Here is a 23,341-nt window from a genome sequence, read left to right as displayed (position 1 = left end):
TGAAATATGACGGCATTATTTGTATGGTGTACACGTGGATATTTTTTCTTATCATAAGAGTCTACAGTATGTGTTCACTCAGAAGGAGCTAAATCTTAGGCAAAGGAGATGGTTGGAGCTTCTTAAGGACTATGATATGAGTCTTCACTATCACCCAGGTAAGCCTAACGTGGTTGTTGATACTCTTAGTAGGTTGTCCATGGGGAGTTTGGCTCATGTAGAGAAAGGAAAGAGAGATTTGGTGAAGGATATTCACCATTTGGCTAATATTGGAGTTCGTCTCTTGGACTCTAAGGATGGAGGTGTAATGGTGCAATAAGTGGTTCGATCTTTTTTTGGTGGAGAGATCAAGGAGAAACAAGTGTTGGATCCTGTTTTGATGAAAATCAAGTGTGATGTTGGTGGGCAGAAGGTGATGGTGTTTGAGATAGTTGTGATAGTATGTTATGGTACCAAGAAAGGTTGTGTGTTCCTGATGTCGACAAGTTGTGGCAAAGGATTTTAGTTGAGTCGCACAATTTTGTTCATCCCAGTTCCACAAAGCTGTATCATGATCTCAAGAAGATGTATTGGTGGAATGGTATGAATAGGGATGTGGCTGATTTTGTGGCCAAGTGCTTGGTGTGTCAACAAGTTAAAGTTTTGCACATAAGACCTGGTGGTTGTATCAAGAGTTTGTTTTGCCCGAATAGAAATAAGAGGTAATTAATATAGATTTCATTACTGGTCTTTCTCGGTCTCAGAATCAATATGATTCAGTTTGGGTCATCGTGGATAGGATAACAAAGTCTGCTTACTTTTTGCCAATGAGAACTACCTTTTTGGTGGAGGATTATACAAAGTTATATCTTCAAGAGATTGTGAAGCTGCATGGAGTACCGGTTTCGATTATTTCTAATCGTGGTACATAGTTTACTTCCCATTTCTGGCAGCTTTTTCAAAAAAAATTAGGTACTAACGTGAGTCTAAGTACTATTTTTCATCCTCAAATAAATGGGCAAGAGGAAACAACTATTCATACATTGAAGGGTATACTTCAGGCATGTGTTATTGATTATGGTGGTAATAAGGCTGAGCATCTACCTGTGGTAGAGTTTTCTTACAACAATAGCTATCATTCTAGTATTGGTATGCCTTTTTTAAGGCATTGCATGGTAGGAGGTTTAGATCTCCTATTGGTTGGTTCGAGCTTAGTGAGGCGTATATGTTCGGTCCGAATTTGGTCTATCAAGCTATGGAAAATGTGAAAGTGATTCAAGATAGGCTTAAGGCTATCGAAAGTCGCCAAAAGTCCTATGCATATGTTAGGTGTAGAGACTTGGAGTTTGACGTTGGGTATAAGGTTTTTTTAAGGTATCTCCCATGAACGGAGTAGTGCAGTTTGGTAAGAAAGAGAAGCTCAATCCCTAATATATTGGTCCTTATGAGATTCTGCAGAGGGTTGGTAATGTTGCTTATGAGTTAGATTTACCTTCTAACTTAAGCTTGGTTCATTCAGTATTTCTGTCTTCATATTGAGGAAGTGTCTTGGTGATCATTCTTTGATTATTTATTTGGAGGGGTTGGTTATCTCGGACTCTCTGTCTTATGAAGATGAGGCTTCGGTTAAGGTTCTGCTAAGGAGCCATAAGGTGGAAGAAGCTACGTGGGAAGAGGAGGAGGATATAAAGTCTACGTATCCGCATCTATTTTTTGCTCTTGGGATTCGTGTAGAAGGTATGTGCCTTAAACACATCTTTATTTTCTAAGTTTGTTAAAGGAAAGATTAACATCTTTTCCTCTTTGTTTACAAACTTTATTAGAGATTGGAAATATATTTGATAATGCAAAATAACTCGTGCGTGTGGTTATCCCTACCTTGTCCGTCATTCAAGGATGAATGTTCCTAGTGGTGGAGACTGAAACACCCTTGTTTCTAGACCTTAGAAAAATTTTTAAAATTCTAGTCTCTGGACCCAATACGACTCATGGTTACGAGCCTTATGTTGGGGTACGAATGGTATGGTCCAGTCATATGCTGACCAGTGTTGGTTGGTGGGATAGATTTTGGTCACTAGAATGGGTACGACTTGGTGGTATGAGTCGTATGGTCAGATATAGGTCATTTAGTTTCTTCACTTAACCTTATACTTAGTAACTTATGTTGGATCTGAGTACGAGTGGCTCACCAGGAGCCGTAAGCCAGGGTACGAGTCATACCCAGGACTCATATGGTGGTCAGTGTTCAAATCTTCTGTGATTCTATCTTGCCAGAGATTTGGGTGAAGTTTACAGATCGTATGCTGTCAATATGACTTGGGTAAGATGAGTCGTACACTATAAAATATTAGGTCCATGGGTTAAGGTTTAGGATAAGAGTGGTGGGTACCAATTGTATCAGAGGGTACGACTTGTGAGGGCCAGTCGTACCCTGGTGATGGGATTTTGTGCAACTTAAGTGGGGGTATTCTGGACATTTCCCGACTTACCATAGTAAGGTCCTACGACTTCTAACTCACTTGGGAGGTTATTTACCCTATTATTCTATTCATTAACACTTAGAAACTCTTCGTAAACACTCTATAATTCTCTCAAAAGCCTTTGGGCAAGGAAGATAGGGTTTCAACTAGAGGCCTAAATTGGGGATCTTGTTGGTGGTACTTTGTCAATTATGACATGTTCTCTTCCCTCATTGTTAGTTTCAATTAAAGACATGGTTTTATATGGTGTTTTTATGATTTGAATGTTGTATGATTTTGAGTTTTGAAATATCATTTGGGGGTTTTGGTTATAAATGCTTGGTTATGGTTTTCCCATTTTTTAATTACGCTTTTATGTGCATTAATGGTGGTTTTGGATAATTGGTTGCATGGGAGTGGTTATTTGGTAATAGACTATGGTTTTGGAAATACTATGCCCCCAGTATGTTTAATAAAATGCCTTTAACAATGTTTTCACTATCATATTGGATGCATGGTTTAAAATTGGTAATGGAACTCTAAATGATATTAATGGTTTAAATGGTTTTAAAGGGATTGAAAACGCCTTGGTGGCCATGATTTTGGTTAATTGGAAACGTGTAAGTATTATTAGTATGATGATACCACTACTAATGGCCTTGGTTAATAAATTATAAATGAATTGGTTGGTTGCTTGGTAATGTTTTAATTGGGCAATAATGACGGGGTGTATAGCAAAGCCGTGGAAGGTGCAGGTCCCAGGAGGACCAAAACTGGAAACTCATATTTGCCGATGTGAGGTTTGGTCTTGGTGACCGTGTGCATAATGTTACACTTTATATTTAGGGGATGTACTAGTCATCCAAAGTCTTCTTCCCTGGTCGTGCGGCTTCATGTACTGGGCCCTTTCAGCTGGGGAAGTTGAACCCATATAGCCCATGGATGGTTTAGGACAACAAAGCTACACAGTCTAGGTAAAGATTTTAATGGCATGCTAAACTCGGTTCATTTTCCCAGCATATATATATATATATATATATAAATGTATGATTTGTGAGAATATGGATGGTTTTACTTGATTTTATAAATGTCATTATTATATTCTTATCCTGAGTTCACAATAGCGATCACTCGCTAACCCGTCTTTGGGTATTTGTACACTCATGCTATGTAGGAACCTGCTGTTCTACTCCTCCTACATAGTGATTGACTCGGAGACAGCTGTTGCATTGAAGTGGTGAGCTTCCATCTTTTCGGAAGACTCCATTTCATGTTATGGATATTTTTAGACATTCTGATTTACTTATGGTTGTTGGTTTTGGCACCCAACAGAATATTCTTACTCTTTAGGTTAGGGGCTTTGTAGTACTGCTATGGGTTGGAATGGGCGGGATCAATATTGGTGTCAGCCTTAGCATTAGCATTAGTATTTGGGTTGATACCGGTTCACAATATTGTTGGTTGTTGCATCACATTTCATTTTGGGATTAATAATATTATGCTTTGGAACTTATTTGGTTATGGCCTGATTTATGGCCCTTGTTCGGTGTTGGTTTGGTTTGGTTTAGTTGGACGGTTGGTATGGGGTGGTCGGACTTGATTGGGTCGGTGACGGTTGTGATCCTATCCCAGAGTTTTTATGTGAGCGGTTATACTATCTTATTATATGCTCGAAATTCAGCCAACTCAGGGCAGACGACTGCAGGTTGGGTTGGATAACGGGGGGTGGTCTCCGGTCCCGATCGGACTTAGGACGCCTATTACGACAAGGCCCCCGGACGGGTCGTGTCATTTAGAACCTATTATTATTAGTATTATAGTGAGTTATCATGTTTCTCTTTACGATAAATGCACAACTACCCCCTTATTCTATCAGCATTTTTTTAATTACATACCTTTCCTTTAAAAAGGTCCTATTACCTTCCTCTCTCCCCAATTTTTTTTGTAATTATTTTTATTTTTTATGCCGAGTTGGACAAAAGTATGAAAACATGATCGTTAAGTGCGTAAGATCCAATAAGAAAGCTTTTAATTAGTGTGTGCTACTTCAAAATCTTTGAAACAATTCTTGGTCATTTTCAAAAAGCTCTGAAACTTCTTGGATGTATTTTTTCAGACTACTCTTACTGAGACTAAAATTTACTATCATCACTGTAAATCATGTATGGATGATATTAATTGAAAAGAATTGTCATGCAACATGTTTTTTCTAAACAGAAAATCAACCACTCAGATTTGAAAGTAATAATCTTAAGACAAAAAAAATAGTCCGGTACGCTAAAAATTTCTGCTATGCACAGGATTCAAAAAAGGGCAGAAGGACAAGCTGTACTTTAAAAAATATAATAATACACCTAATAACTCTGAGATGCGCAATTTCTTGTTAAAAAATAACTCTAAAATGTGCAATTGAATTACAACAACTCTAATATTAGTTTTTGTTTCATGTTGTTGCCAATAAAAAATACATCAATCATAAGTCAAGAGAAAATAAATATTTTTTAATATCTTCAAAGTACTAGTTATAGCCTTGGAGTGAAATCAAAGACATTGAGTGATTGAACTTTAAAGCAACATATTGGTTTCCACTCTATTGACGTCAATTATTAGGAGAAATTATCCCCAAATACTTAGGATTAGTTGACTTTTTCAGTAAATATGTCTTTCATCGTACGAGAGTGAATAAATGTAGAATTTAAAATATATGTGTTGTTTCTCTTTTCTTTAGTTTTTAAAGACTAGATAATAATAAAATAAAGAAAAAGATGGGGAGGGGTCATTTTGTTGGTGTGCGAGTATGTAATTTTTTTACTATAACAGCATCTTCTGTCCAGCTTAGCATAAAAGGTGAAATAATTATCAAAAAAATTTTCAAGGGGTAATAGGACTATCTTAAAGTAAATGTGTGTAATTAAAAATATGATGATAAAATAGAGGGTAGATATGCATTTTGTCTTCTCTTTAAGTATATATTTTTTAGATGCTATATCTTCTTTTTACAAAGTTTTTTTACCTAATAATATAACGTACAAATAATTTTAATATAATTTTTTAAATATTTATTAATAATTAACGCGTTATACACACGTGCAAAGAATATGTCCTAAACTAATAAAAATTAAAAATGGAGCAACTATCATGCGAGTGACTAAAGTCGTAGAGTAATTTTGTTCAAATACTAGCAAATGCTCTTTCTTTTTTGGCTAAATTACACAAATTTCATACTTAAGAGACTATATTACCCAATATCCCTTACTTTTTAAAAATTTACATAAAATCTTGATTTTCAACTTTACTCTTGATACATATCAACAAAAACCCACTTCCTATTTTTACTCAACCATTAACTCATTCAAGCTATTTTTTTCAAAGACTTTCTTCCCTAAAATCTTTCCCTAGTTATCATCAATTAAATCATCTTCCTTCCTGATTTTTTTCTCCTCTTTTAATACATGCAACTATTTTTTTTCCAAAATTTCATCTCCTAAAATCTCTCCCAATTTTTTTTCAAAATCGATTGATACATATATAAATTTATTTAGTTATTAATTCATGCTTATTCTTTTAATGGTGATTCATATGAATGATAAATATGATATCATTATATGGGTATTATAGTGATTCATACGATAGATACAGTTTGTATGATTTTAATAGGTGATACATATGATATTAATGGGTGATACATATGGTATTATGGTGATTCATATGGTAGATACAATTATTTATTTTAATTATTGAGTGATTCATATGTTATTATGAGTGATACATTTTGTTCATACTGTATCTAAAAACGGAGCAGCTATTTCCATCACCAGAGCTCACTATTCCGGTGAACCAACGCCGGTCAACTAAAAAATGATCCACTCACCACCGAAAATTCCCATAACAGCTTACCAACCGAAACACCATTCTTCTGTACCAACTAAAAAAAGTAGAGCGCAAAAAACAAAAAATAAAAAAAGAAGAAAAAAACACAAAAATATCCTACACAGCACTAAAGCAAGTCATCAGAGAGAGAAGTTAAAAGATCCTGTAGGTCATCACCGAGCCGAAGAGCTTCAAGTACTCTTTCGAAGATGAGAACATGACAAGGAATACAAAGAACACCTCTTTGTTCGTAACAAATTATCTGAGTTTTTCGATATGGAATGATTGGAGCCGACGAGGAAGAGAGGAGGAGCGGGACTCAGAATAAACGAGGATTAGGGTGTTGGAATTTTTTGTAATCTGATTAATTCATTTTGTAACTGATTGTGCGTGATTTGCTTTACAGAATATAAGAGAATCTGGTACTTCCTTAAATAAATATCTCGTTTCAAATGTATCACCTTTTTATATGTATCACCGTATAATATATGTATCACCATTTCAAAAAATCTGAACAAAATATAATTAAAAAATAGTCAAGATTTAGAGCCCGTTTGGATAAGCTGAAAAAAAAACGGCTGAAAAAAAGTGCTTTTAAAACTGCTGAACTTATTTTAAAAATAAGCAGTTAAGTATTTGGATAAAAGTGCTGAAACTGAAAAAAAGTTATTGATGTGTTTGGTAAATAATGCTTTTAAGCACTTTTTTTTAAATGACTTGAATACTCTTATAGTTGTTAATAATATATAGAGTTGATTATTATTATTTTTTATTGCTAAAATGATTCAAATTAAAATTAATATATATTTTAATATATATATATATATATATATATATATATATATATATATATATTAAAAAAAAAATTTCATGAATGACTATTAATTTGTGTGCTAAAAATATTTTTTTAAGAGATTGAAATGAGACTCTTTGGGAAGATTGCTTCATATCATTAAGGTGCAATTTACGACACTTTTATTTTCTTATTAAACTGGACTTGTTGCGTTTAACCTTCCAAGATAATATTAATATATATGTCGAGCTTATCATTAAACAAAATATATATATTACTAATCATTATAATTACATTAATAGACAAATAGTTTCATACAAAAGAGTTAGTAATGTGGCTAGAGTTAAATTCTCCATAAATACAAAAAGTGAAAATATTCAATTAGTATAAACACTAAGCATTACAAATATCATTAGCAATCATATCACGAAGCCAAACCCAATGAACATTACTTTCCTCACTCATATTTTCGCCATCTATATTGCTAGCCGTTGAAGTTGTGCCTACATCAAAATCAAACGATGGAATATATCCTTTATTCTCAGCCGTTTGAAATACATTATCCACATTGCACTTCTTTCTAATGTAATTATGAATGCCATAGTAGCAATTACGATATCCCTTTGAGTGTAATGTTATAGTAAGACATGTCGCGCAAAATAGACCACCTTGCTTTCCATACACCAAATGTGCGTTCTACTATGTTTCTACAAGAAGAATGCAAATAATTAAATTTTTCAATGCGTCCGTTCGGCTCCCGTAATTGTCGCGTTGCACCACGTCGAAAGTCAGAAAGGTGATACCTCAGATTATCTCCTCTGTAAGGAGCCATGTATCCCTTTGTGTGCGAATATCCAGAATCAACTAGATAATATTTATTTTTCAATGGATGTGGAAAGTTGAGTTCTTGTCTACAGAGAGTCTCACAACATATATGATTGTCATGAGCCGATCCTTCCCATTCAACCAATGCAAATGTAAAACACATGTTGAAATCTACAACGGCAAGAATATTTTGAGTCAGATAACCTTTACGACCAATATACAGAATTTCTTGTCCTTGCAGCAATCTAGCTTCAACATATGTGCCATCAAGTGCCCCAATGCAATCCTACAAGTATATACATATATAAATTTAACTTAAGAAAATAATCAAGTGAAATTAAATATTAAGTATTATATAGTATATATTTGGAGAAAGTCTAACTTACTTTAAAGAAGGACAAATATTGCTCGTTACATGGCTTGTGACCTCCTACACCATCATTATCATTTAAATGTGGTCTAATAATATCTCTTGCAAGCTTAGAAATAGCATTTAAAACATTATGAAAGTGTCTATGAACCGTCTCTCCGGAATGTTGAAAGATTTATTGTATCATTCGATTTCCCGCTCCATGTGCACAAATCATCAAAAACATGCCTAACATTTTGTGTGTAGAAATTCCACGAGTGGCTTTAAGCCCATACTTTTCGGTTAAGTCATCGGATAAATCAATAAACACGGCTTTCTTCAATCGAAAATTTTCATAATGTGTTTCATTTCCTCGTAATATCTCTTGAATAAATATATGTTCGGAGCGCTTTGATGTACGACAAGGTTTCTTACATAAGTACTTTTCGCAATACGTCAAAATATATTTACCTGCTAGTTGACACAAAGTCATCCACTCTTCGTCTTGCTCTCGGTGAAATTTTTCTAATTCTTCATTTTCATCATCATCAAATACGTCACTTAGGTCAGGAGATATGCTAATATCCAAACTCTCCATTTAACTAAAAAGCAAAAAACGCTCACATCAGTAGAGTAATGGAGTATAAGAATCCCATAATCCTCATATTAGTAAAGTATGATATATCAACATATTTTAATTTATAAATGCAATATGAATCTATGTAATTCATATCTCACTGCATACTCTTCATCTAGTAAGTGAAAAATAATAGAACATACATATGTATAAAATACACACACATACAACAATACAAATAAAGTCAACTTAATTTAAAAAAGGTTGATAATCATGCAACCAAAGCATTTTACGTTAACGTGTACAAACGTAATAACAAACATCAAACAACAAAAGACTAAAATCAACCAAATACATCCTTCACTCTTTCTTCTTAAGGAGGTATAACTGATAGTTATATGCCAACTAAGACTTCCGAGCATCATCAGTAGTCATCTTAAGAAATATTTGATGGACGTCTTTCTTTAGAAACAAATTCACTATATAGTTGTAGATTTCAGATGGGATATCAATTTCGGGACAACTTGCCAAAAAGTCCATACACCTGTCAATGGTGGGATCATCTACCGCATGAGATGTAGCAGTACTTTTGCTTGACAGTAACTCAACTATAGAGTGTAGTTCCTCTCTAGCAGATTTTGTCATACTCTTTTTTACTCGACTGCTAGATCCTATATCATCAGTTGAAAGTTGTCTTTTTAATGATGATTTGAAAAACATAGGAGAATTCATATCATGTGCGTCATCACTTTCATCACTTCCTTCATCATTGAGATTAACGAAGTATTCTTGGTCAAAATCATCAAAATCATTTGTTTTTTCTTTGTTCAACTCTACTTCAATTTCAGAAAAATGTTCTTGATTGGCGGAGAGTGCTCTTTCCCCCATAGCAATAATATCCAAAAATAATGCATCATAGCGATAACGTATAAGAGAAAGATCCATATTCCTAAACCTCCTATATCGATGATCCATCTGGAAAAAAAAAACTAGTTATGTAAATTAAATAATGAGACAAATAACAAAGAAATAAAGAATAATGCAAGAGACGCACCTTAATTTTTTGGTTCCACCAATCGTCATCTGCAATGATTGTATTTTTTGTGGCATCCCAACCTAAACCTGTATTCTCTCTTATCAACTGGTTAAAAAAAGTTCAGTCCCATTTCATGTTATCCCACTTATTTTTCAACTGTGTTTTAGTATATTTTCTTCCCGTCCTATTATAGAACGCATCACCCAAATTTTTCCATCCATCTTTATTCAAATGAGTGTTCGGTCTATTTCCTTTTCTAATTTCTCTTTCACACACCTCAATAAAAGCAATATGAGCATCATAGTCCCACTTAGCGTTACTTCGTACCAAATTAGCATTCGACATGATGGAATATAAATAATCTGAAGATGGAATATAAATATCAATTGCCACACATCTTTAACAGTTTTGTCATGTATGCTATTACAAACTTGTACAAAAGAGAAGGCAGGGTTAGCATGCAGAAAGAGAAGGCAGAGATAGCTGAACAAGGGAATAAAAAATCCAAACAGACCAAAAACATGATTTCTTTGGCAGAAAAGAAAATTTTCTGCAGCATGTGTCTCTAAACAGAGTCTCTCAAAATTTAAAAAAAATTCCTCCATTGTCTTTTAACATTGTAACTTACTTTAGTTTTTAGATTAAGATATATCCCAACTTATTATTTACCTATTCTATTAAGAAATATGCTAGTATTGTCAGTACTATTATCATCACAAGATATGTTAGCATCTTAATTAGGTACTACTATCATCATAATTGTTCTATAACTGTACCGTACAATGATCATTGATCTAAAAGTAGGAATTTGCTCACTTAGCACATATGTTGTTTAAGAACATATATAAATTTGTGTTTTATTAATCCGTATAATAAAAGATGATTCAATAATGTAATTTAATAATAATGGTGTATATTAAACTCACTCATCTTCAACTCAAATCAAATCCTTAAACACACAATTGGGGTTTCTAAATCATTGCTGGAGATTAATTTGTGTAAACTTGGACTTGCATCTCTAGTTGAACAACACTTCTTTCAAAAATCCAAAAATTACGGATTTGTCTATGAATAAAAGGAGATGAAAAATCAAAAATAAAGAAAAAGACGTAAAGATTGAGACAACTTACCACAGAATCTCGAAGGAAATGCAATAATTTAAGAGAAAATTTAAAACAAAGTATGTGTTGTTGAGAGGAGCGGCATAGGTTTTTTGTCAGAAAAATGAAAGCGTGAAAATGGAAATGTGCTGAAGGTAGAAAAAGAGAATTAGGGCAAGGGTAAAATTGGAATAACATATAATTACAAGGGACAGGATTGTAATTTTGTAAGTCAACTTAAACTTGTGAAAAAATAAGCACCTGTAAGGCTGCTTATTGATTTTGGCTTAAAAAAATCAAAATCAACTTATTTTAAGTAACTTAGAATTTTGCCAAATATCAATATAAGTAAAAAAAAGTGCTTATAAATTATTTTGATCAACTTATAAACACTCCCAAACACTCTATAAATTTGTGATTTATGTAAGCTGCCCTTCTTTTTTCTCCCCTCTATTCTAGGCCTTTCTTTTTCTTAAAAAAATAAAAAATAAATAAAATTATAGGGGAAGGTTGTGGAATGGAGTAGGGGGTTCTTGTTCGTTTAATAAAGTCTACGCGTTTCACCAAAATTCTCTGCACAATTGACATCAGAAACGCCCTTGAATACGATGGCGGTGAATCCTCAACTCTTTCCGAATGGTATGCCGGTACCTTTCGTCAATGAACTCTTCGTCTTGGCCAGAGATGGCGTCGAGTTTGAGGTCGACAAAATCCCTGGGTAACCCCACCTACCCTCTTTCCTTTATTTTCATTGATGTGTTTTGATCCTGACTTCCAATCTGTTTGCTCTGGGAATACAAGACATCTATCCGATTTTTGAGTTTATATCCTTCCTTCCTTTTTTCAATTTAGTAAACTCAACTTTTCGCTTGGATTTATTTTGTTAAAGAAGAACCCTTGCCATAACGCTTTGCTTGCTTTAACTAAATAAGTTTTTCTCTTCTGTTTTCCTTAGCTTCACTGGATTTGTGACTGATTCCATTTGTCTGGTTTATTGTGGACTTATTTGGTCCATCTCTTGCATTGTTTCCTGGTTTTCGTGGGCAGCCCGATGAACAAGGACATAGAAATAGTATTATACATGGAGGCTTTTGTTGATGTACCTTGGGTTGCCTTTGACTTTTATATCTTCTTTGGATACAGAGGTTTATCTTTAGGTTCCCCTAATAGGTAACTTGCGGTTGTTCATATGCAGTTACAAGGAGTTTCACATGCATTGTTGTTCTACTATTTTTTGTGGCAAATAAACAATAGCATAAATCCAGTTGTCATGCTTTACTACTATGTACATCTTTTGTTAATCGGTGGAGAATTTGGTGGGAGTTGTGGAATCAACATCAACATCTAGTGTATCACTTTCTCTCCTCGTTTTGTCTTTCCTCTCCTTCCTTACTTTCATGTTTGTGTTAATTTTACTATTTTCTGGCAGCCTAGGAGCAGTAAAAGCAAAGGGAACAGTCTATTTATCGAACATTCGTATGGTCTTTGTTTCAATTAAGCCTGTGGAAAACTTCATTGCATTTGACATGCCCATGGTATGTATCAGCCATTGGTGTTTAGTTGCCATATATTGTAAGTAGCATATGCGTTATGAGTCTGATTTCATCCTGCTTGCTATTTTATTCATCATGGTTTCAGATTATTACTTGATAGTACAAGTTTGAGGAAAATGATTTTGGTTCTTTATCAATAAGGCAAGTGATTTTGGTTAGTAGTGAACATGTGTCCTCTTTTGTTTTCTTGAACTGTTGTCAAGAATCCAGATGAGGCTAGTTTTGTGCTGCGGCTCTTCTTTATTGTCTTGTTTTCTATGTTAGTACTAATTAGTTGCTAATTCAACCTATGTTGCTTGGACCTCCAGCAATGCACCCATACCCGTGTTATATCCTCCAAAATTGCACCACTTTTGGAGGATGCGACGTGCACTCAGGTGACATTTTGTAGGGTCCGAGCAACATAGAATTTAACGATTTTGTGGGTATGAAATAGGAAATGAATGGTGTGACAGTGATTGCTCAAGAATGATGTTAATATATGTCTTAATAGACCAAGAAACTTTAAGAAGCTATCGGTGAACTTGCATGGTTTTAGGTGCCAAGAGTGTTAACCTTCAAAAAGTTTTGTATTTCACATGAGTAAGATATCTTGGTGAATTTTGTTGTAGAGCCCTCTAGAAGCACTACTTTTCCGTTAATGATTTGCATGTAAAAAGCAAAAAGCTCAAAGTATTTTCCCCAGTAAAAAAGGTAATATTTTTAAATTGTTTTTTTAATTGTTTGTGTTATAGCTTGATTCTAGGTACCCTTTTTGACTTGGATTTGACGTCCCCAAGACACCTCAGTAAGAGATATAATATTGTTGTATGCGATACTCCCTCCATCCCAATTTATATGATGATGATCGGGCACCGTGTTTAAGAAAGAAAAGTCTTCTGAACTTGAGATCTAAAACATGCTATAGCTATTTGTATGTCTATAAATCATCTCATTAAGGGTAAAATGGACATCTTAAAGTGTTATTAAATATAGGTACTTTGGGTCTAGCTAATAAAAAGCAAAAAGTGTTTCATAAATTGGGATAAAGTGAGTATAATTTACCCAATTATGTTTTTGGGTTGAATCCCACCGAGCAATTAAGGACGGACAAGAAAATGAGGAATTATCACCAATTAGCGAAGCCTAAGCCATATACTTGACATAAAGATGGTGGGGGCTAAAACATAAGAAAGATAAATCTAATCTAAGAAACACTGAAGGTTGTGTCTTGTCAATGAAGTGGGTTGAGAATCATGGGGTCTCATGTTCAAATCCCAACAGAGAGAGAACACTAGCTGATTTCTTCTCTATTGTCCTAGCCTTGATGGACAGAGTTACCCAGTACATGTTGTTGGTGGTGGCGGCATGTATTCTATGGATTTAGTCCACACGCTACAATTATCAACAGATAAGTAAATCTAATCTAAGAAAGCAAATATTGTTGATCAATGGGTCACTACTCAAGTAAGGGAATCCAAGGGATTTCAAAACCTAGGAATTTAATCAACTCAAGTCTAATCCAATGCATTGAGTAAACCTCACCGATTAATCCTATGTCAATTTAATTTCCTTGAAAATCAATTACTCAATTCCACTACTACTCAATTAGTTTTTACCCACTAACCATTTCCAACAATTTTCTTTTTTACAGAAAAAAATTTAATTACATTTAGAAATTCTCAATCAAAAGCTTCCAATCTTCAATCCCATGGTGTTAGCTTGATGATTCTTGCTCCCAAGCTTGAAATTTAGCCAAAGATGACTAAGTTACAAAAAACTTGTTTTATTTCCAAAGCAGGCCGAATTGTGGCTCTTTTTAATCATTTTCTTCATTATTTCCATCTTCTCAACTCCAGATCAATTGCAACCTGAAATCATGGAACTTATATAAGTGCAAATAAGTCGTTAATACTCCAACTTATCAGATTTCTACCTATCAAGGTTATTGGAGTCCATGATTTTTAATGGTCATGGAAGTGATCCATTGAGTTTGAACTGTAATCATATGAGGTTGCTGATACTCTCTGTACTTCACCATTAAATGGCTATTAATCTGTTATGCGATTAATTTGCTGATGGATGGTTGGTTGTTTCATCATGAGCATCTTTCGTAAATGACTAGAAAGAAATTTTACATTGGGTGTCTTGTTGCCCACGTAAAACAAAAATAAAACTAGAGAGAAACTATTGCTACTCTATAAGAAAATCCTTCTTTTGAGTTGTCATTTTCCTCTCTTTATTTGAAAACTCAGATTTTTTATTTTTTGTTAAAAAAAGTTGGTTCTTTGGTGCACCAAAGTACCATAACCTTAAAACCGAGAATCGAAACGAAGTTTTAGAAAAATAGAACCGTTCGATCCGTTTTTTCGGTTTTTGGTATTTATGCCTACCCCTACTTGTGGGTTCGTTTATATATTTCTCATGTCAGGAAGTTCTAGTCCTTCCTCTTTGGTTCTATGCATTAGATATTTTTCAACTTAGTATTGCTTCTTATGTGGGGTCTTATCACTGTTGCTGTTCTGCTATACTGACTAGATTTTGTTACATCTTGGTGTCTTGAGGAATTCCTTTTTTCTTTTGTATTTTCCCCCCCCCCCCCCCCCACCCACCCACATGTGTGGATGGATTTCATGGGTATGCTACTGATACCTTGTTTGAAACACTGATCAACTCTTTCCTGCTAAAGCTTTTGTGTTTTCATATGATTTTAGTTTGAAGTAATGACACATTTGATATATTCAACAACAAAAATAAAAAACTATATGAAATTGGTAGTCTGTTTCTTCTGACTTAATGTGGCTTTATGTTGTAGCTGTTTCTTCTGACTTAAAAGTGTCTTTATGTTGTAGCTCTATGTCCATGGCGAAAAGTTCAACCAACCAATATTTTTCTGTAATAACATATCTGGACAAGTGGATCCAGTAAGTTGAATACATTGATTTGCTTATTCATGGACTATTTGCCCCAACCTGAGATGACTGATTCTGCCCCGATTACAGGTTATACCAGAAAATGAAAATAGGGCCTTGTACTCCACTCACTCGTTCAAGATTTTATTCAAGGAAGGTGGCTGTGGAACTTTTATTCCTCTATTTTTCAATTTAATTGCCTCAGTGAGACGATACCACCAACAGTCTAGGGCAGAACCTAGAGTAGATCCTCTGCAAGCAGCACAAACTCCTGTGGATGAGATGATGAGACATGCGTGAGTCACTTCATTCCCTCCCCCCTCTTCTTTCTTTTCCCTTCCCCTTCATCCCTTTTCAGAATAGGGAGCAGTACCAACAATTTTCGCAATAGCCTGCTTAGTTGTATATATGTTGTTAATCTCTTTGATAATTTGTTATGTTTGCCAATTTTGCAGTTACGTGGATCCTAATGATCCAACAAGAATTTTCTTGCAGCAGCCTAGTACAGAATCTCAACTCAGGCGCCGAACATACCAGTCAACCAGCTGAAACTTGTTGCCAGTTTGTTTTTTGGACATGTCCCTATTCCGTCCGTCTTTGGTTGCACTCTCTTTTCAAAGTGAGAGCAATGTATGATGTATATGCAGTCACTTGTAATCCTAAAACGTTTGTAGGGATTAAATCTATTTTGCGTGTGTATACAAATACTACTAATAGACTACTACACCTATTCTATTTTTTGACTCTTGTTGACTTGATAATCAAGAAATTTACTTCATTCTAATTTACATGGCATCATTTGATTAGACACAATAATTAAGAGAAAAGAGACTTGAAATTTGTGGGTTTAGATATTTATATTGCCATAAATTTTTACATCCAGGATATTAACTTGTATGATGGAACAAAAAGGAATATACGTCCCGAACTCGCGTTTTAACATATTTATAAGTGTTAATTAAATTAATTATTATTATTAGTAATCATGCTATGAAAATGTAAGTTTGACTATTATTTTATGAAGTCGCCTAATAGTAAGAGTTATGCTATGAAAGTGTTAGTTTGACTACTATTGTTTTATATAATCACTTAACAATAAGATTAATATTTAAAAGAAAAAGAGGAGGCGGCAAACAATAATATAATCACTTAACAATAAGATTAATATTTAAAAGAAAAAGAGGAGGCGGCAAACAATAATTATTACTACTATATTGAAAGATGACTTGAGGGAAGATTAGGGGTAAGTTAGTCATTTTACACTGACACATAGTTAGTCATTTTACACTGACACATAGTTCTAGGTTAAAACATCACCCTATTTTCGCTTCACCGACTTACCCATTGCTTTTTATCATTTTGGAAGGATGAATTCATTCATCTGTGAAGTTCCAAAAATGAGAAACATCAATCCTTTCAAGTTTTCACTTCTACTAAATCCTTTCTCAATTAAGGACTTCTCATTCTTGGAAAAGAAAAATCATTCTTGAAAGTGGAACACTTGACATAGAAGATGAAGAGAATTGAATTTTGAGAAATATTCAGTGAAAATTAGACTAAAATTGAAATAAAAGATTAATCTAAAATTGAAAAGAACATTTCTTGAGTCGAGGGTCTCTTGAAAACAGTCTGTCAATCTTTTTGAGGTAGGAGTTAGACTATGTACACATTATCTGCCCGAGATTCCACTTGTGGCCTTGTGGGTTATACTTGGTATGTTGTTGTTGAAGCTGATTTTGAGTTATTTTATGTCAGTAGATTATGTATGTTAGACTAATTTGTTTCACAAAAATAGAGAATTTGTCCAAATAAAGTAAGTTTTTTAATGAGGAAATTGATCAACTATAGCCTATCTTTTGGGTCAATTTTCCATCTTTATGCCACTCTGTTGCTACACATTAACATATTTGGTTTACACAATTTTTATGAGTCGAGCATCTATCGAAAATAATCTCTCTATCTTTACGAGGTAAGGGTAAGGTTGCATACACTTACTATCTTCCCGGAACTCTACTTATGGGTTGTACTTGGTATATATTTTTTTGGTTTAATTTGTAATTTTATAAATAATTTAACTCAATCCACAATGAATGGACCAACCCATCCAATAAATTACAAAATCAGCAACACATATTTGAAAAGGGCCGGCCAACTAAATCGACTCGGCCTTTCAAAAATCTATTAAAAGGGGGAGTAGGGTTTTTAAAATAAGCTAAGTGAAGCTCCACACTCAGAAAGCTTCCACCGCCTCCCCACTTTCACCATGTTTTCCTTTGAGAACCAAACCTTCAAGCTGCTTCTTCTGTGGGTAATAAACACTACACCTTGGATGGTTAAACTCAGCTTCTTGTCCAGCTTGCAAGAGTAAGTCTTCTTTCTTAGCTGATTTAACCTTAAATCCTGTTTCAGTGCTTACAACTGATGTCTTTTCTTTCATTTCAGCTGTGGTCCTCGGAGTAAGGGGGTACACAATGATTTTTGGTGCTAAACACCTGGGTCTTATCCACTGAGATTTGATTTTGCATCCAGGTATCCTCCTTTTCTACTGTGTTCATCTCTTTGACCTGACTATACCACTAATTGTATCCATTTGGCTTTGCAGTTATGGAAGGGATGCAGATTGAGAGATGCTTGGACCCAAGGGTGATTGGATGTAGGCAATTTCTTCAGCCGCATGCATTGAAGATCTAACCAAGTGACCCCCAAACCTACTGAGAAAGATTTTTTTGTTGGCTGGTGTAAATAGGCTAAATATGTTTTTCTTCTTTTTGAGTAGGTGTTCAGCTTGTAAATAAGAAGAATTTTCAATCCTTGTCATTAGCCTTACCAGTCTTCTTAAATATTGCTATCCTAATGTATGGACATTGTTATTTATCTCTGTTTAGAATCCTTTTAGCTGTAGTTGGTAGTTGACTAAAACCTGTATATGTGAACTGCTACTCCAAACCAATATTATCTAAACAATCTGCTAATTGATTGCCCTCTCTGTAAATGTGTTGTATCTGCACTTGTTTTATTGCTAGTAGCTTTCATATATGTATAATCTTGTCTGCTATTTGCCATGGCATTTCCCAATCCTTTGTCAATAGCTTTTGCATTATTAGTAAAAAATCAGTTTGAATAATTACCTTATTATGTTGTGTGCTATTGCAATGTATTGCTGCTTGTAGAATAGCCCATGCCTATGCTTCCATAGAACTAGTGTCCTCTACAACTTCTCCTGCTTGTAATACCCCAAAAAATGCAAATCAATATTAGCGCCATATTTTAAGATTATGCATAGTACATCATGGTTCTTTGGTAGTTTTATGATGAAGTTTGATGTCAATTAAGGTCTTAAATACGTCCTAGCTATTAGGCGAATCAAAACATTCCTTACCGATTGAATTCTTGGGAAGAATATTGATATAGTTAACTTCAAACTAGTATATCTCTTGTTATACTACGAATTTTTGATCTTATAACCCACCAACAGATAGATAATTGAATTAGCTTTCCAACGATACCAATTTTGTCCAAATCCGATATCGGAGCAAAAAGTTATACCCATTTTACTCCAGCATGTTAGCCTAGCAACTAAGTGACAACATGAGCTGATGGCTTATCACATATCTGTCGACTTATCAGCTAATGTCATCAGTCTTAGGCAGAAAGTCATAAATTCCAGCATCAAGTGATGACATGAGCTGACGGCTTATCACATATGTGACGACATCAGCCCAATGTCGTTAGTCATAGAATTTAACATTTTCCAAACGGTTTTGAAGGGGTATTTTGGTATTTTTCTTTCACCCCAAAGCTCCATAAACACTGAATTCAGCCTTCATTTCACCAAAATACATTTTTTCTCTCAAATTCTCTCAAGAACAAGAAGAGGGGTTTCCAATTCAAGATCCAAATCTCTAGGATTCTTCCATCAATCGTCCCAAATCAAGTATCAAGGTATGTTATTGGTTGATTCATGGGCCTCTTTCACCCATTAAGCTCAAGAATCTCTTTTCGAAATCCAATATTTGTGTATTGATGAATGTTCATGATTTAAATTGAATTGAAATTCATATTCATGTTGTTGTGGGGTTTTGATTCATGTTTTAAATTACATATTCCAATGATTGACCCTAGTATATGAAAATTTGCATAATAATCATGATAAAACCCCTTCAATTTATAAGTTGATTGATGTATCAATGATTATTAGATGTGTTGATAATGGTATAACCAAAGCATGCTCCCCATGTGTTTGACTAAATGCCTATATGCAGGAAAAGTGTCATACTAGTATAATAATATGAAATCTCCATTCATGTACAAGTTTATGGACGTCAAGTGTTTGATGAAATGTCTTAGTCAATGAAGTATGGATATATGTGTAGCCATTGTGGTGCTTTAGAACTTTTACTTCATGAAATCTCTAACTTATTGTATTATGGATTATGATGTTGGTCATGTATTCAAGAAAGTTATTCTTTGTCAGTTTCTTCCCATCGAGTCCTGGGGGTACTTATACCCAAAAAATATAGCTATATGCCTAGAGTTAGTGTCATATTTTCATGATATCCTCAGTCAAGCCATGATCCATAGAACTCAGTCAGTTATGTGACTCAAAAAAGCTCAGTAATACAGTAATCTCAGTAATATTCTGCCAGTCAATGAAAATTCAGTTAATTTAGTCTAGTTCTGTTCAGTAATCCATGTTCAGTGTCTATTCAGATAGGTGTAGGAATTAGCACCAACTGAACCTAAGGATGGGAACACGCACTGTCAGATGAGGGTGTGATTCTTAGAAGTCATCCTTGCATTCCAGAACTATGTATCCAGTATAGGTTGAGACATCAACACTATCAGATGAGGGTTGTTAAGGTGGATAAACACTGTTAGATGAGGGTCCCACCATTCTCTTTTGGGGACACTGTCAGATGAGGGTCATCATAGCTTGTCCTTACCAGTGGCACGGTATTGACACCCTTCCAATTGGGGTTACAGATTGGACCTCAACACAGCTATATTGCGTTATATGAGGCATGTCATTTAGATGACTACTTCCTATAGTTTCAATTATAGATCAGGACTGTCAGATACAGTCATTTAGTCTCAGTAATAAAACTCAGATGTTCTACAGAATTCAGGACTGTCAGATGCAGTTACCCCAGAATAGAATAAACTCAGCTAGTTCGATTAGAAACTAGACTGTCAGATACAGTCGCTCAGTATTAGTTATTTCAGTTATACGGTTATCAGTATCTCATGTTATCAGTACTCAGATTCAGTAATCATGTTATCACAAACTCAGTTATGTTATTATGTGTTCACATATGTATTCTCATGTTCATGTTGTTCAGTTAGTTAGTATAGTTCACGCATGCGAACCCTTTGTATTCAGCCTACCTCACATGCATACTAGTACATTCAATCGTACTGACATATTTGCACTATGGTGTTTTATACCATAGGTTCAGAAGCACGAGCTCCAGAGTATCAGTAGCATTCTAGTACTCAGCAGTTAGAGTCAATAGTAGGTCCTCATCCTTCGAGGACATGAGCATTATCTTATCATTTCAGTACTTAGTTTATTTTAGTAGTTAGGGTTAGTTAGGGACATGTCCCATCAACTCCTTATTCAGACAGTTAGAGGATTTTCAGACTATCATGTTTAGTTAGTTTATTAGTTTGTTTTGGGTATTTCATACCCCATACAGATGTTATATTTTATTATATATTGTGTCTCAATTTTGAACCTTACGGCCTTACAGCCTTTATTTCTGCATTTACACAGTATATTATGCAGTGTTCAGGTCAGATATCAGTCATGGGTTAGATTGTGGTCCTTCGGGGTCATGAGCACCGTGTAGCATTTTGGGTACCAGATTCGGGCGTTACAAACTTAGTATTAGAGCCTAAGGTTCAATAGTGTCCTAGAAAGTCTAAAAGCCGCATCTAGTAGTCTTGTACATGGGTGTGTTGCGCGCCACATTTATATGCAGGAGGCTATAAGATGTTTTAGGAACAGTTTCCCTTCTTTCAGTATTCATGTCATGCCAGTGAGCATAATCTCAAGCTAATCTCCCAGTCTAATCTGTTTCTCCCTTTCTTTTACAGAACACGCCTCCTAAAAGAAGAAACAAGTATCAGCCAGCCCCTCAGTTCGAAGATCCTTTGGGCGAACATGTTTCTCATGCAGAGTTTAGAGATACATTCACTACTCTTGCTCAGTCAGTTGCTGCTCAGAATAAATGATCAACTGTCATGTCGGCCAACCCAGTAGCCAATTCAGCTGCAGCCAAGATTTAGGACTTCACTCGAATGAATCCTTCATCCTTTCTTGGGTCTAAGTTAGATGTGGACCCTCAGGAATTCATCGATCAGGTTTAGAAGGTTACATACATCATGGGGTTACTCCTAGTGAGAGTGCTGAGTTAGCTACATATCAGTTGCAGGATATTTCCCACACTTGGTACAAGCAGTAGAAGTCAGAAAGGTCAGTTGATGCAGGACCTATAGAGTGGGAGGAGTTTATCACTGCATTCTTAGAGAGCTTCTTTCCCCTAGAGCTGAGAGAAGCTAAGGTGTTAGAATTTATCAACCTCAGGCAGAGCAACATGACGGTGAAAGAGTATTCCCTTAAGTTTACTCAATTAGCCAGATATGCCTCTCATGTGGTTGCAGACAACAGGGCCAAGGTGAGTAAGTTTGTTTCTAGGGTGAATGATAGTGTGGTCAACGAATGTAGGTCTGTGATGTTGAATAGTGACGTGACTTTAGCCAGGCTTATGAATCATGCTCAACAGATATAGGAGCAAAATATTAAGATGAGGGAGAAGCAGAATAAGAGAGCAAGGACAGGTAGTTTCAACTTTGCTCAGCCTAAATCAGAAGGAGGAAATCATTCTCAGTTTCATCCTAAGTCATCAGTTCCAACTTCTTTTTCATCTAGTGCTCCAGCTCCTAAGTTTAGGGATGTTAATAGAGATAGGGCGCCAGTCTCTAAGTCTCAAGGCAGTGTCAACAATGCTCGAACTAATCCCCTTTATTAGACTTATGGTAAAGACCACAAGGGTATTGATAGAGCTGACAGTAATGACTATTTAAGATATGGAAAGCCAGGACACATAGTCAGAGATTGTCCCCATTCAGGTTATCAGGGTCAGCAGAACTATTCCTCAGCTCAGTCTGGTTGCCCAAATCAGCTGGGTGCCACTTTCGGTGTTACTAGTGGGCAATGACCAAACAAAAATTATGCTCTTCATTTCCGATAGGATTAGAAAAATTCTCTTGATGTGGTTACTAGTACGTTACATATCTTTTAATTGCATGTTTATGCTTTGCTAGATCCAGGTGCTTCCTTGTCTTTTGTTACTCCTTATATAGTAGGCAATTTTGAAATCAATCCCAAAATTCTAGCAAAGCCCTTTTCAGTCTCTACCCCAGTGGATAAAACCATCATAGCCCACAGGTATACAGGAACTGTTCGGTTATGATATTTTAGAAAGTCACTTCAGCAGACTTAGTCGAATTAGAGATGACTGATTTTTATTTCATTCTCGGCATGGATTGGCTTCACTCCTACTATGCCACAGTCGACTGCAGAAATAGAATAGTCCAGTTCTGGTTTCTGAATGAACCCGTCTTAGAGTGGAGGGGTAGTACTTCAACGTTCAGAGGTCACCTTATTTTTTACCTTCGGGCAAGGAAAATGATGTCTAAAGAATGTGTCTATCATCTTGTTTGAGTTAAGGAGACTAGTTCCAAAACTCCCAATCTTGATTCAGTCCCAGTCGTGAATGAATGTTCAGATATCTTTCTTGAAGATCTTCCCAGAATTCCTCCCAAAAGGGAAATAGACTTCGATATTGATCTTCTTCCAGATACTCAGCCTATATCTATTCCGCCATACAGAATAAAACCAGCAGAA

At 35.2% G+C, this 23,341-nt stretch overlaps 1 protein-coding gene and 1 pseudogene across 1 annotated transcript; one reads left to right on the top strand and one right to left on the bottom strand.

Annotated features, from left to right (window-relative positions):
* Positions 1–9,212: 9,212 nt before the first annotated feature.
* Positions 9,213–10,233, bottom strand: LOC107857727 (annotated as a pseudogene).
* A 1,133-nt stretch (positions 10,234–11,366) lies between these two features.
* Positions 11,367–16,216, top strand: LOC107858466. The gene is made up of 5 exons (XM_016703131.2): positions 11,367–11,706; positions 12,418–12,523; positions 15,373–15,444; positions 15,523–15,728; positions 15,888–16,216. The coding sequence occupies exons 1-5, from the start codon at positions 11,597–11,599 to the stop codon at positions 15,979–15,981; spliced, it is 588 nt and encodes a 195-aa protein (XP_016558617.1). The 5' UTR covers positions 11,367–11,596; the 3' UTR covers positions 15,982–16,216.
* The last annotated feature ends 7,125 nt before the right edge of the window (positions 16,217–23,341 follow it).

Source organism: Capsicum annuum, chromosome 2 (assembly GCF_002878395.1).
Source record: "Capsicum annuum cultivar UCD-10X-F1 chromosome 2, UCD10Xv1.1, whole genome shotgun sequence".
In the NCBI taxonomy this organism is placed as follows: domain Eukaryota; kingdom Viridiplantae; phylum Streptophyta; class Magnoliopsida; order Solanales; family Solanaceae; genus Capsicum; species Capsicum annuum.
This window is presented reverse-complemented; position numbering and strand designations above follow the sequence as displayed.

Excerpts from the sequence above, each read along its gene's own strand:
- LOC107858466 (XM_016703131.2), top strand. The coding sequence starts at position 11,597 with ATGGCGGTGAATCCTCAACTCTTTCCGAATGGTATGCCGGTACCTTTC. Across the intron at positions 11,707-12,417 it reads GAGGTCGACAAAATCCCTGG|CCTAGGAGCAGTAAAAGCAA; the intron begins GTAACCCCACCT and ends ATTTTCTGGCAG. Across the intron at positions 12,524-15,372 it reads TTGCATTTGACATGCCCATG|CTCTATGTCCATGGCGAAAA; the intron begins GTATGTATCAGC and ends TTTATGTTGTAG.